The following is a 15,430-nucleotide window of genomic DNA, read 5'->3' as shown; positions in this document are numbered from 1 at the left end:
ATGGGTAGCAAATTTGTTCGCCGCCAGATATAAATCTGGCGGCCAAAATCTATTTTTATTAGCAAGAGTAACGTTTAAGATTTAAATAATTAAATAAAGTGCAGTTCCTCTTTTAATCTTAAAGCGTTAAGTGCCTTTCTAAGGCTTGCGCATGGATCTGCAAGAGATAGAAGCCTTTCTAAGGTATATCCTCTTGGGCACTAGTTGCCGCTTGGTATTACGAATTCCTGAATCCCTTGAACTAGGATTCCTTAAGCTTAAATAGCTTGTACGACTCCCTGAGTTGTTAAATCCATTAGTTCAATAGAACGAAGTGACTCTCTGAGTCTGAAAGTCTTCCTCTGACTTTAGGAGCGAGTTAGCTCCGCTGCAGCCTGAGGCCAGTCTTTACAGGTGACATGTATATGACATATAGCGTTGTATGAGGCAACCATTTTCGGTGGTCTCTACCAGGGCCAGTCTACATCTTGATGATAAGCTTGTTCTCTTGAAATGTAAAGTCAGTAATAAGAATTTTAGCACACCGTCTAAGCCATTTCAGTGTCTGCTACTATTGAGCTCTGTTTATTAGTATTGTTGAATACATACACCATTTGTCGAAATTTTCAATGTTGTCGTTCAAAACTCTACCATTACTGTATATAATGAAAACATTCCCGTTTGTGGCTCATGCTTAGGCTTACTTTTCTTAGTTGCTGGTACCGCAATGGCTTGTGGTACTCGCGCAACGACCATCGGGGGGGGGGTGCAACAGGCTGATAAACTTTAACTTAACTTTTTTTTCATTTCCTACTTTTGGCTACATGTATCACGCTGCTAGTATCTCTACGCATAAAGGCACTTAACACACAGCTTGTAACGGGGCACTACGACTTGTACTGCTTCGGTACAAGTCCACTTCGCACTGCTTCACTTGCGAGAGGTGCCTTACGTCACTTCACGTGCACTAGTACGTGCAGAGGAAGACTTCTCTTTAAGACAACTTACTTGAAGTGGGTTAAATGAAAACTGTATTAATATTTAGTAATAGTTAGCATTAACAGATAGAAAGAAGAAATACTTAATATATAATTAAGTATCTCTTCTTTCTATCTGCTAGTGCTAACTTAATTATAAACTAATACTAAACATGCAATTGAAATCTTATCTGTCTCTCTCTTTGTTTACGTTACAGCTGATTAGTCTGCGGGATAAATAGATATAATGGCCTATACCTGATGTGTGCCCCATTACAGGGGTCATGTAAGGTTTGGGTAGTGGAGAGGCCGAAGGACCGAGCGGTATAAGTACTGGTCTGGCCGATGCGAGGAAGAAAAGGAGAGTGACGTGGAGCGAAGTGTCGTACGGGTGGAGCGGTGGTCACAGGAAAAGTTGGAGTTACTGAAGAGGTTGGCAGGAGATGGAAACGGTTGGCTTTATTTACTAAATTGATAAGTGAGTGCTTGCCCGCTTACACCGTTGCAGTCGATGTTTGTAACTTTAATGTTCTTTACGGCTTCGATGTAGCTGACTGAGTCACGAACTTCGTGTCTGTTGCGACAGAAGTTACTAGATTTACTTCTTGATGGCCTATGTTGCGCGGTTCTTCCTCTTGAAGCTTTCGTCGATCGAATGTCCTTGCTTTTTGCAATGAGTGCACGTCTTTTTAAGTACGGCTGGTCATAACGTAGATAATCGTCCGGAGTCGACTTGAACTGGTTCGGGCATGTTGCCGCGGCTATATTCTTGTGGCAGCAAAAATTGACGAGCAGGCCAATGCTCTGCTTTGCACGATAATGATTTCTCGTATCGTATGAGTTTGATGACCACAAAAACTTGAAGACGACAAACGTGACCTGTCGTACTCCATGGCGAAACATATCGCGGTGGACACCGTTTCGACGCACGAGTCCACGGACAACGTCAGTAATCTTGTCAAGCTCATTCATGCTTTTAACTTGCATGAGTGCGTTGCGAAATCTGGATACGTAATCGTCCAAACTTTGACACTTTCGCTGTTGCAGCGAGTAGAGCCGATCGCGCAAACGTCCTTAGAGATATGGAGGAATGAACCTCGAGGTTAAACTGTCCATGAGTTCGGAAATATCCGAATTGAATCTTTGTTGAGGCTGTACCATGCATCGACATTATCCTTTGGGTTGGCTGTCACTATAGCAATAATTCGCGAGTTTAGTGATGGATCGTCGTAGTTGAGATTTTTGGCTTAATTTTAGGTACTCATATCTTTGGTCGAAAAAAAAGCTCGACTGATTCTCCCATACGACAATAAAACTGTGGCATGGAGAGTCGATTCTGACTTCACTGCGCTATCCCATCGTGGACTCTCAGACTTTCGTGTTGCGCAGCAACAAAAGTGCTAACGCCCGAGCCATAGTTTCTGGTGTGATTTCAGCTAAATTCAATGAATCCATGATAGAATAACAAAGGGTTTGTATTGATCCCTTCTACAAAAATGACTCTAGTTATCTGCTGTTGAAGCTTGAGTTTTTTTTTCTTGAGGTTTTGGCGGCGAGCAGACGACTAACGGTCTTGTTAATACGTACTTGGCGGTACTTCTTCATGTGATGATCTGTCATTAACCCGACTTGGTTGGTGAGTCCAACAAGTGCTACCACTTGTAAGGTTTGGGTAGCGGAGAGGACCGAGCGGTTTGAGCACTGGTCTGGCCGATGCGAGGAAGCAACGGATATTGGCGTGAAGCGGAGTGTCGTGCGGGTGGAGCGGTGGTCACAGAAAGAGTTGAAGTCAGCGAAGAGGTTGGCAGGAGAAGGAAGTGGTTGGCTTTATTGAGTAAATTGACAAGTGTCTTGATAAGCTCTTCTAACGTTGTCGAGTAATGTTGACGACGGCACACTTAGTGTTGCAACAGTGGCTTTCTGCTCACTGTAAATCTGGGCAGCCGGATCAAAATCGGGCCGGCGCGAAAGGACCCCAGCGACAACGTTAAGTCGTCCTGGTTTATACTCTAGTAGAAATCATACCCGCGAAAAAAAATAAACATCTCGCCATTCTTTGCGAGAGGTGTGGACTGTTTACAGCCGTGCATAAAGACGCATGGTCCGTATATACGATGAACGGTCTATCTTCCAAGAGATAGACCCTAAACTTACCCCGTGCATATTTCATGGCGAGAAGCTCCTTGTCATGCACTATATAGTTGCGTTCAGCTGATTGAAGCTGAGATTGGACGACGCGCTCTGCGCCGTCTGTGTCATATTGCATTAACGCACAGCCGATTGCAAAATCGCTGGCGCCACAGACCACATGGAAAGGTCGGTCTTGGGTCGGCAATCGCCAATCCTGGCAATTGCATCAATCTTTGCTTGATAAACTTAAAGGAACGCTGACAATCAGCGTTTCATGATCCCTTTACATTTTTTTTCAACAAATAAGAAATATGTACTGTCAATTTCGGCGCAATTGCGTGAACTTCAGCATCCGACTTTCCGTTCATGGCTGTACTATGAACGAAGGCGTCGTCAGAATAACTCGGCGCGAATTCCGCCTGGAGTTAGGTCGATTTCGTGTCGAAAGCCTTTATCCTTAGGTACCCGCACCGGAAGACATCTTTAAATTTTATAGATCCTTAAATAAAGGGTTTGTATCCAAAGAGTTCCAGAATCGGGACGTAAAGCGTTCAATCCAAGTCTTCTCATCGAGGACACTTTCGTCCATCGATGAGCTGCTGAGAACACACTCGTTCTCAGGAAATACTATTGCCGAACGAATATCGGCCACGAAGTTGTCATCTGTGACATGTACGCAGATCTAATTGACTTTGCCACTACGCAGATCACGCAAGAGCCATTTCGGTTCTAGTGTTGGCAATTAAGTTATCTCCGAAATTAAATTCGGAGGCGCTATAAGCTCAAGTGTATAAGCGCCTATACTTGATCAATTGTTTACTAAGAAATTAATTGTCTTCGTTTTCTCTTTGGAACTTTATTTCAAAAGTACCTAGGAACCTTATACCACAGGTTTTGGGGGACTTATTCACACAGAATTTATTTGGGGAGTATCCTCTCCAACTGCCTCAAGCTGTGGTTGCGCTACCACAGCGAGATCCTCTACGATCGACTCTCAGACTATCTAGGACTTTCGCACTGTCTCTGATAGTCGAGCGATTCTAACTTTCGTGACTGTTGCTGTTTAAGCAAGCATCCTTGTTTCGTACCACTCAACTTATTCGAGTGGTCGAACTTCGACGCTGCCTGTGCTTGTGCACAGCCGTCGGGATCTAATTCCACAATGTGTTGGGTATTCACACTGAGGTCTTGTGCAGTCATGCTAACGACCGGTCCACAAGTGAGGTTATCGCATTCACACGTAGGACATCAACACGCTTGTGGACGCTCCAAGACGTTCATCGGTTCGCGGTCGTCACGGCTTGATGCTGCCAATTTATGCATGACTCGTACTTTCTGAGCCATGATAATTCAAGGATGACATCAAATTTGTCATCTAAATCAAGTGCGATGAAATCACCATCGTTGTGTTACTCTTTGACGTGTATTCGATACCAACTACACGTTTCCTTACTGTTTCATATGCGTCTGTTGCTAAACGCACTGTTATCCTCGTTAGAGGGATATCGCGCTCAATAAATATGAGTCTGCGATCTTCTAGCGATTGGCGTCCAGGAACATATTCGACGCCCCACAATCGACTAGGGACTTAAGTGGCAACTCATTTGACACTTTAATTTTTAATGTGATGAGATTAACCTCATCCCCTAGGGCAGTTACACACAATGCTTGTGTGTGAGGAGCATCTTTCGTCAAAAGGCCTGCAAATTCTTTTGACGTTGCTGGATCAGTAGGGCGCTCCGCACCTACTGACCCCGACCGTTTTTTGACGATCCGCCTCGCCGTTGCGATTTCGCAACAGCATCGGATCCGCATCCTCCGCTGTTCCAAGCGAGATGTCGGTCTTTTCGCTCAGTGTTTGTAAGCACTGTCCGTTAAGCACTACATTCATTGGTGGAGTGTCCCGTCTTTTGACAACGATTACATTTTTGTAACCGTTTGTAACTTGAAGAACGAGGTTTCTCGCTCTCTACATACGAGAGACGCATTAGTTCAGGACCCCTGCCTTCTTGTCGTCCCGGTGGAGGATATGCACCCGAGTGGACGAAAGGCTGTTTTAGACTGAAGTCCTCCTGTTCCGAAATAGAGAGCGCTTGGTCGAGCGACTCTAATTCCAGCCGGAACAAGCGGGTCTTAACACTTCCGTCTGCAAGACCTTTAATAAACACAGTTACCTGTGTTTGTTCATCAATCGGATGACTAACGATACAACTGACCAGGCATCGTGTATGTTGAGCATAAGCGTGAATGTCACGCTTGCCCTGCTTTAAATCTAGGAGTTCAGCCCGAGCCCTGAATTCGGCAAGTGGTAGCTCGAATGTTTTTCTGAGCAGGTTGTCAAACACCTTATACGAGCCAAAGACGAATGAATTGTAAAGCTTGAGCTCCAAGGACCAAAGATTTGGCACGTCCGGCTAAGTTGGACATGCCAAATTGCACTTCGTCGCATCATCACTGATACGATGAGCTTCTATGGCGTCGTCTTGTTTGATGAATCGTCTTAAAAGGGATCGCCCTCGACTGCCTTAAACTTGGAAATTCCTATCTTTGAATTTTCGGGTCGACGCGGAAGCGTCAGCCCGTTAGCAGCATTTAGATGCTGCTGCCTCAACAGTTCCAATTGTTGAGCACCCTGTTCTCTCAACACGTCCGCGTGTTGAGCTCCTTGTTGATGGAGCAAGGACTTTCAATCGGGCCCCGTCGAGTTCGTGTTGTACAAACTCGGCTATGGCCGCATGCTGTTCCTCTCATCCCAGAGTGTACAGCATGGCGCCAACGGCTGGCCCGCCTTCGACCGAACTCATTCGTTTAATCGCTCTCTATTAAAGGTCACTCGAAGGGGAAGACCCTTCACGTGTTGCGTTATATTCTTCTTGAGGGGTTGCTAAGCTCCCTCGTTCATCCAACATGTCCAAGTCGGATGTAACGTGCGTAGGTCGTTGAACGGACTACGAAATGCTACCAGGTGTAAATGTACTGGGCACACATCGGTTGGAGAACCGTTGTTGTGATACATTTACTAAATGGGCAAAATATCCTTTTATCCAATTTTAAAATAGTTAGTTACTTAAATCCCATTTATTATGGGTAACAAATGTGGTCGCCGCCAGATTTATATCTGGCGGCCGAAATCTGTTTAAATTAGCTGGGGTAAGGTTTTTAGATTTAAATAATTAAATAAAGTGCAGTTTTCCATTTGATCTTAAAGCGTTAAGTGCCTTTCTAAGGCTTGCGCATTGATCTGTAAGAGATAGAAGCATTTTTAACTCTCGGGCACTAGTTGCCACTTGGTTCTACGATCCCCTGAATCCCTTGAACTAGGATTCCTTAAGCTTTAATAGCTTTTACGACTTTCTGAGTTGTTAAACCCATTAGTTCAATAGAACTAAGTGACTCCCTGAGTCTGAAAGTCTTGCTCTGACTTTAGGAGCGAGGTAGCTCCGCTACAGTAACGGTCACCTTTCACTACTCTGTATGGCGCCTACCTACGCACCGCACAATCGTGTCTTATGACGATTGGTGTGGTTAATTTAAACTTAAATTAAACAACCGATAGAACTTATGTCTTGTTGCGATATTACCAAATTTGGTAATATTGGAATTATTAAGTCAAAATTAATAAAGATAATGTTTTTTTGCTTTTAAATATTATTTCCTCTTATAGGATATAATATTAGTTATCTCTTGTAGGAAATGATATATATATGTAACGGATACCCCGTTACAGTTGTACAATTGAACACCTGTATCTCATCTTGCAATCGCGAATCCTTGCATGTGCACCACACGAAATGCTTACGTAATAAGTGCGGACATGAGCTTTACTCTAACATGGCGGCGCCTCAGAGTCCAAACCTCATGTTGTTCAATGACGAGCCAAAGCTCATACCACCTACCGTAGTAACATCAGCACACCCCTTGGAAAGCAGTGCATCCTCCATCACTTCCCTCAACTTCGCGCCGACCTCCCCGGTTGAGATATCGTTGAATGACGCCGAGCAGGACCGCAAGGTGCTCAATTTCTTTGTCTCCTGTCGAGGTGTGGATGGCAATTTGATCGTTTCCCCCGCTCGTTCGGCACAGACTCTAGTACGAGGTGCCTTCAACATTCTAAGCAGTGCTACAGCCATGAATAACACCAGGTCGCCGCGCGCCAAGTCGCCTACAGAGGTTAACGTCGAGGTCAAAGTCGCGAAGGAAGTGCCGATCTTCGGCTTTGACGCAGACGTTTTAATTCATCAGACGGCAAAGTTCTCGCCATTTCCGAGCAGTAAGTTGCTCGTTAATGACAAGGGATCGCCGCACGAAGCAAACGGGCTGTTGGACAGTGAGAGTTTCTGGAGCGAACGTCGCAAAAGCCGCAATCCTGATTTCTCTGTAGGTTATCAATTATATTGCAAGAATCCGGCTAAATTTGACCGGCAAGTCCAAATCATGGTCATGATTCCAGATGAAAGTGCGTCTACCAACAGGAATAGCCAAGTCTTTGGATACGCTTCGACATCATTTCAGCAAATGTACGCAGTGGCTACTAGTGGGAACTTTAGACACAAAATGACGCTGCCTATGCATTCGACGGTGCTAGACGGAGCGTCGGTGGAGCTCCGATTCGTGCATATTCAGCCTCAGCTACATCCGCTTTTTGAAACGCAGCATAATTTATTTCGAAGCTTTCTGTTTTACCCGTTAATGAAAGAAGAACATTCGAAAATGCAGGTCGCCAACGCAAAATTGGCGGTTGAAGAAGCCGCGGAAGTTGATTTTAGCGTCAAAATTCCATTACAATTACTTCGCGTGTGCCAGTACGAGCTACTGCAAATGTACGAGAAGTGGAAATTGCGCTACAACTATAACCGCAAAAAGAACTGCTTTTTTGAAAACGATGCAGAAGCACTAAATTTTGGGCATGACGTTTTTCGCGTGCAGGTGGTATCTGGACGTGAATTAAAGTTAAGATCAATTGACGCTGCTGCGAGCAGTGAAAGCGAAACGACGATTGAATTGGAAGTTCGACCATCCCGCACTTCTGGCTTTTCGATGGGTAGTGTAGTGGCTGGCCGTGGGGGTCTTGTGAATCGTATAAAGGCTGCTAAGTGGGGTGGTAGCAATGGGCCATCGTCATTCAGTAGCAATGACGCTGACGCTTCAGATTCAGGAGGCGAAGCAAATAATAGTGTACACCCATTCGTTGTGGTTAAATTTGAAGACGGATTGGTTGGAAATCAGGAATACACTGTGGGAAAAACTAATACTGAGTACGATTCGACAAATCCAATTTGGTCAACAAACAAAAATGCCGGCACAAAGTGTCCCCACGGAAAGCCCAATGTGAAATATCAGACGTCTCAGCAATTGAAAAGCCGTGTTGTGGTATCTCCGGTAAACGCGTTGAAGCAGTTTGTGTTTTATAGACCAAGCCTGCCTGACCAACCACTTGCTGGTTGGTTGCTTTTTCAAGTGTTCAATGAACACTATAGCTACATGAGCGGTATTGAAAATGAGTTGATTGGGGAAGTCATGATTCCGCTGCAGAGTGTTCGCGATGCAATGGCAGTAGAAGAGAAAAAAGTGTTTGATGGTGATGATGGTGCCGAAGGTGATGGAATTGGAACCCACGATCTAAAATCTCACCAGGTCGTGACATCATTTACACTTGTCGACTGGTTTGATGTTCACTCACTTTCAACTGATGAGGTTTCGGGACAGATTCAAGTACGCATTAACATCTTGCTTGCAAATCCCATTGCGCGACCTGACAGTGACCACGTTGCTAATTACGCTTCGGACTCTCTTTTAAGTATTCCAAGAAGGCAGAGGCAGGCTGTAGACTGTGCACCGCCCTCGGCTGATGGATTAATAGAACAAGAAATTCCACTGAGCTTTTTGTATCCGCACGTGCTACACATTCGGAAGCAGATTGCAAACGTCACTAGCATGATTCGATTGACAGAGCATTTGGTCGAGGAGAAAAATACATTTAAGTCAAGTCTGCATAAAAAGCGTGCTGACATTCAGGGTATACCGACCAATCTGCACATTTCTTACTTTCGTATTTTTAGGCGTTTTGGATCAGATACGCGATCACTTACTGAAGACCTGGTTCAAGTCAACTGCAATAACACACACAACAGCATCCTCAATTTAGCTCAGTCGTCCTCAATGCAAGAGCATATGGCGGCTCCGGAGATTCATGCGACTGTGACTTGTGGCGCTCCAACTGCACACGCGATGGGACTAAGTGATTGCGGGTTGCGAGAAATGGAGTTGGAGATGCACAATTTTCACACTGCCTTAGAAAAGCTAAAACCTCAAGTCGTAGAAACTCCTATCGGCGAAAAGGACTGCTATATTCCTGAAGATTCCCCTAACTTCTTCTTTCCGCCCATGGATGATGAAAATGATGCAGAGGTCGAAGATGAAGCTCGCAATTCCGACAGCGGCAATTTATCAGAATCGCCTGCCTCTAGTGGCTCAAACAGTATTGTTGCTGCTGCCCCTGTGACTCCAGTGGAGACTGCGCCGAAGAGAAAGCCCTCAAAATATTCAGTGATGGCTCGAAAGGCTGCAGCAGCTCGAGTCAAGGCACTGCCAACCAATCGATTCGTAAAAAAGAAGAACTCTCGACAACTTGACCAAAACAACAACGACGAGAAGGCCGCAAATTACGCCAATTACCCCTCGCTCCGTGCTGAGCCAGAAGAAAATAGGGACCCGAGAACGTCCTTGAAATATGCTGTTCAGTTATTGTGCCGTTTGGAAATGCTTCGCTCTGATTATTATTTACGAAAAAGCGTTGCAGTATCTCAATCTGTAAGTAGCCTTGTCACGTGCTTCATGGCCGAGCTGGATTTGTGTCTTCAGGAAAGAAATGACAAGGTGCTGGATCAATTGGCCAAAGTTGGTTTTCTCGTCGGATGGGAGAGCCTTATTTCGTCGCATGGTAAGGAACTTTGCATGATCTCAGACGCTTGGGTAGCAATTAAATGCTTAGAAACGTTTTCGTTTGAGCTGTGCGAGGGCGCAGACATGGAAGTGCTGGTAAAAAAGGAATTAGACGTGGGCTACATTATAAAAATTTCGATCCCTTCATCGCAATTTGCGCTTCTTCCGTTCAGCTTAAGAGATGGCGGTTTGATCAGCGTCACGTCGGTCCTATTTACACAAGGCATTAATGAAATGCAGAGTTTGGCAAACATGGTGGGTCACTCAGGTGTGTCCATCCAGCGCAAAATCAACAGCACGAGTTTTCGAACAATCTCGGAATACTATAACCGCTTTACCGAACGTTGCGGGATTGGTATGTCAGAGATCAGTGTGGGATCCCATCCTGATGAGATCTTGCGGAATTTGCGCTTGAGTGTAGAAAGCGAGAACTCAGCTTCTAAAAATACTTGCATCTTGCTGCATGCTGCCGATGCCGTGCGTAGTCTGAATGGTGGCCGAATAACGTACTGCAAGTCGGGCAAAGATCGAACTGCCATGAGCACGACACTAGAGCAGGCGCGGCTTCTCGTGCAACGAAAGCGGCATGTGCTTCAAGAGATTGAATCGGGGAGTGCTACCGAGTATGGACCATTGGAAGAGGTGAAGGATGTCGCCAATATCATGCGAGAATTCGGTGTTCGTATTCACGTTGCCAAGAAAAATGTCGGCCGCTTTAAATACTCATTTAATTCATTGCAACGAAAGTTGTTCCCTGAAATTTACCGACCACCAATTTCAACAATTCAAGACATGGTCACCTCTGTCACGGCACGTGATTCGTGATTAATTACCATCTCTTTCGTGTAATATGGGATGCATCATTCCAATCAAAGAGTTGTATCTATTAATGATAGATTAGCTAGTAAGGAATGTGCAAAGTCATGGTATTTCCCGCTTCTTCGACCCATTGATAAAACTGTTCTTGCCGCCACGCTCCTTCAATCTATTCATTTTCCTCGTTATCGCTTAATTCCTCCGGTGTTTCGAGCCATGTCAGCCATGTCGACGTCTGGATGATAGCCTTCATGCGACCAGGTGCATCTCCATCAACGTCGTACTTGTACTCGAAGAAACCAGTCTCATCAATAATGTCCAAACTATAGAGAGCCATAAAGCACTTTTCGAGCAAGCCCTTCGGAAAGTCATACTTATTCAGAAAGATTTGGAGCGCGTACAGTGCTTCCATCTCGTCCTTCTTGTCCGAGTCCTCCATCACCAGCTTTAACAACTCGCCATAAGCAGGCATTGCGATCCAATTTGCACTCGACTTGGCCACGTCTTCAGCTGCGGACAAGACAGTCTCAAAGAGCACTGCACCACTCGGACGCCCATTCTTCTCAAATATTTCTTCGGCAATCTGTGCGAGTTCTTCACCTTTTTTTCCACTGGACAGCACTTGTTTCATTGTCTCCCGTTCAACTTTAGCCTTCTGAGCAGTTTCCTCCTTTGCCTTCTGTTTCTCCTCAGCAGCCACACGCTTGGCCTCTTCAATTGCCAGCCGCTCCTCGTCGGCCTTTTTCTTGCGTTCTTCACGTTTCTGCTGCGCGCGCACCTTCTTATCGTTCACCTCAGGCTCAATGGCGACTTCTTCCTGTCGATTGCTCATGCGCATGTTTGATACACCAGACGACAGACTCACTTCGCCGCCACGGGCAAAGCGGCCCGATGCACGCCCTTCCGAGCGATTTTCACGTCCAAAACGATCACCAGACTGGTCACCATAGCGGCCGCTGCCTCCGTCAAATGCGCCAGACCATTTATCACCGCTGATGTTGCGCACGTCGCTGCTCGCACTCGAATTGTCAGCGCGCCGCACCAGATTCAAACGCAAATGGGCCGGACGCTCTTCAGCTGCAAAGTCGTCGCGCGATGGACGGTCGTAGCGTGAAGCTCCGGTAAAGCGGTCACCGCCGCGCCAATTACCGCTATCTTCACTGCGGCCGAAGCGATCGCCACTGCGATCTCCATCAAAACCGCCGCCTCGACCACCGCGGTCTCCTCGCCACTGATCTGACTGATCACTGCGGGAAGGCTCACGATCTGTGAAACGGTCTCCACCAAAGCGATCGCCACCGCGGCCGCCGCGGCCACCGCGGTATGTTCCGTCGTCGTCATCTGCGCGAATTCGCGGACCCGAGGGCAGCGACGCTTCCGGGATGTAGGATGCTGCCTGGTCGCCTAGGAACTCGCCTAATCCGATTTTTTTTCCGCGAGTCATGACTACAGAAATGAATTCGAGGGAGGGTCCGTTACGGCCGGACAGGATAAAATTAGAAATGGCTGGCTGGAGTCGTCACGTAAGCCACACCACTTTGCACTTAACATGTCAAGTTGATGGACCACTTTGCCTTCCTACGTGGATCTTTACCCATCCAATTTCAAGAATGCTGCCAACAAAAGATTTTAGCTCATGCAGTTAGATGATCTCCGTCGTGAAGCTGTTAAGAAAATAAACCTTTTTTAATAGGTTCATATACTTCACGTACACGTCGTGTAGAGGAAGATTTCTAAAAGTTGCTATGATCACTCTCCAATCTGCAGCGCAGTGGGTTCATGTACGGGGTTGTCCCGTTTCATAAGTATTATTTCCTATAAGAGGAATAACAATATTAGTTTTCTATGAGAGGAAATAAACAAAGAAGTACAAAATTTTATATTAATTAATTTTGACTTAAATAGTTCCAATTGCAACAAATTTGGTATTATTGATGCAATAAGACATTAGTTCTATTGATTGGGTTGATTTAAGTCTAAATCAACCCCGCCAATCGTTTCAAAACACGATCGTGCGGTGCGCGAGGAGGCGCCATAGTTAGTTAGATATTATTATAATAAGTTCAGCAGTAGAAAGAAGATCGTTACGTAGGAGACTAAATATGTTAATACCGTTTTACTTTTCCCTAATTCTAATCCTTTCAATTACCTTGGTAGCTAAAGTGTAACGGGGCACTACTGACTTGTACTGCTTCAGTACAAGTCCAGTTCGCACTGCCTCAGTGCAAGTGGTGCCTCACGTCACTTCACGTACACTAGTACGTGCAGAGGAAGACTCTCTTTAAAACACTTGCTTTAAAGAGGGTTAAAAGAAAACTCTACTTAATATAATTAAGTTCTTCTGTTTCTATCTATTTAATACTAACTTAATTATAAACTAATACAAACATGTAGTGAAGTCCTATCTGTCTCTCTCTTTGCGCGCGTCCAGCGCTGAGGACCGCGGAAAAAGTAGATATAATGGTCTATATCTACTACTGGGTAAGCTTTTAGAATATTGCCATGTAAAGTAATATTCTCCAAATATTATCCACCTTTTAAATAATATAGTAATTAACAACCTTCAAATGGTAATTTCATGTAGCGATACACCCCGTTACATAAAGCCCCTTAGCTGCTTAGAAACCTTCCTCTGTACTCTTGTGTACGTGAAGTTTCGAGGCACCCAACCTAAAATGTAATCAGTGTAAGATTAACTAGTACTGATCGGTACTAGTGAAAGGTGCCCCGTTACGCCTGGTAGCATTTCGTAGTCCGTTCAACGGCCCACGCACGTTTCATCCAACATGGACACGTTGAATGAAATAGGAGAGGGCTTTTTAGCCCCTCATGAAGGCTATAATGCAACTCGTGAAGGGTTTACTCGTTTGAGCGACCTGGTTCGGTCGTAGGCGGGCCAGCCGTTGGCGTCATGCTGTACGCTCTGGGACGAGAGGAACAACATGCAGCCATAGCCAATATTTATACAACAAGAACTCGACGGGGCCCGATTGAAAGTCCTTGCTCCACCAACAAGGAGCTCATCACGCGGACGTGTTGAGAGAACAGGGTGCTCAACAATTGGAACTGTTGAGGCAGCAGCATCTAAATGCTGCTAACGGGCTGACGCTTCCGCGTCGACCCGAAAACTCAAAGATAGGAATTTCCAAGTTTAAAACAGTCGAGGGCGATCCCTTTTAAGACGATTCATCAAACAAGACGACGCCATAGAAGCTCATCGTATCAGTGATGATGCGACGAAGTGCAATTTGGCATGTCCAACTTAGCCGGACGTGCCAAATCTTTGGTCCATGGAGCTCAAGCTTTACAATTCATTCGTCTTTAGGTCGTATAAGGTGTTTGACAACCTGCTTAGAAAAACATTCGAGCTACCACGTGCCGAATTCAGGGCTCGGGCTGAACTCCTGGATTTAAAGCAGGGCAAGCGTGAGATTCACGCTTATGCTCAACATACACGATGCCTGGTCAGTTGTATCGTTAGTCATCCGATTGATGAACAAACACAGGTAACTGTGTTTATTAAAGGTCTTGCAGACGGAAGTGTTAAGACCCGCTTGTTCCGGCTGGAATTAGAGTCGCTTGACCAAGCGCTCTATTTCGGAACAGGAGGACTTCAGTCTAAAAGAGCCTTTCGTCCACTCGGGTGCATATCCTCCACCGAGACGACAAGAAGGCGGAGGTCTTGAACTAATGCATCTCTCGTATGTAGAGAGCGAGAAACCTCGTTCTTCAAGTTACAAACGGTTACAAAAATGTAATCGTTGTCAAAAGACGGGACACTCCGCCAATGAATGTAGTGCTCTACGGCCAGTGTCTATAAACACTGAGCGAAAAGACCGACCTCTCGCTTGGAACAGCGGAGGATGCGGATCCGATGCTGTTGCGAAATCGCAACGGCGAGGTGGATCGTCAAAAAATGGTCGGGGTCAGTAGGTGCGGAGCGCCCTACTGATCCAGCAACGTCAAAAGAATTTGCAGGCCTTTTGACTAAAGTTGATCCAGACACACAATCATTATGTGTCTCTGCACCTGGTGATGAGGCATCACCTTGAAGTTAAAATTGACAAATGATTTGTCACTTAGAGCCCTAGCCTTAGGCGCATCGATAACTGTAATGAAACGCGTAGTGAAATTTCACTACACGTTAAAAGATTTACAGTACGATGATGATTTCATCCCACTGGATTTGGATGACAAATTTGATGTCATCCTAGGTTTACCTCGGCTTAGAAAATACGAGCTAATAATCAGCTGGCAGCATCGATCCGTAAAGATGCTGCCACTTGTTCATCAGATGGCCATCTGATCAAAGTCTTGGAGCGCCCACAAGCGCGTGGATATACTACGAGTGAGTGGGATGGCCTCACTTGTGGTAAGGTCGTTAGTACGGCTGCACAAGATCACAGTGTGATTACTAATCACCCTGTGGAGTCAGCTGCCGGCGGCTGTGCGAATGCACAGGCAGCATCGAAGGTACACCATTCGAATAAGTCGAGTGGATTGAGACATGAATGTTGCAGGGGCGTTACTAAGCCCCTGAGGCATCACTAGCCATTCCCAGAGCATCCCACTGGGAGTGCTCACTG

At 45.6% G+C, this 15,430-nt stretch overlaps 3 protein-coding genes across 3 annotated transcripts; 1 reads left to right on the top strand and 2 right to left on the bottom strand.

Annotated features, from left to right (window-relative positions):
• Window positions 1-1,415: 1,415 nt before the first annotated feature.
• CCR75_008931 (uncharacterized protein) lies at window positions 1,416-1,928 on the bottom strand (the record flags this gene model as incomplete). The annotated part of the gene is made up of 1 exon (XM_067966978.1): window positions 1,416-1,928. One exon carries the CDS (start codon window positions 1,926-1,928, stop codon window positions 1,416-1,418), a length of 513 nt encoding a protein of 170 aa, XP_067823473.1.
• A 4,989-nt stretch (window positions 1,929-6,917) lies between these two features.
• On the top strand, window positions 6,918-10,853 carry CCR75_008930 (uncharacterized protein; the record flags this gene model as incomplete). The annotated part of the gene is made up of 1 exon (XM_067966977.1): window positions 6,918-10,853. The coding sequence occupies one exon, from the start codon at window positions 6,918-6,920 to the stop codon at window positions 10,851-10,853; it is 3,936 nt and encodes a 1,311-aa protein (XP_067823474.1).
• Window positions 10,854-11,013: 160 nt separating this feature from the next.
• CCR75_008929 (uncharacterized protein) lies at window positions 11,014-12,288 on the bottom strand (the record flags this gene model as incomplete). The annotated part of the gene is made up of 1 exon (XM_067966976.1): window positions 11,014-12,288. One exon carries the CDS (start codon window positions 12,286-12,288, stop codon window positions 11,014-11,016), a length of 1,275 nt encoding a protein of 424 aa, XP_067823222.1.
• Window positions 12,289-15,430: the final 3,142 nt, after the last annotated feature.

Source organism: Bremia lactucae, linkage group LG8 (genome assembly GCF_004359215.1).
Source record: "Bremia lactucae strain SF5 linkage group LG8, whole genome shotgun sequence".
Taxonomy (NCBI): Eukaryota; Oomycota; class Peronosporomycetes; order Peronosporales; family Peronosporaceae; genus Bremia; species Bremia lactucae.
This window is presented reverse-complemented; position numbering and strand designations above follow the sequence as displayed.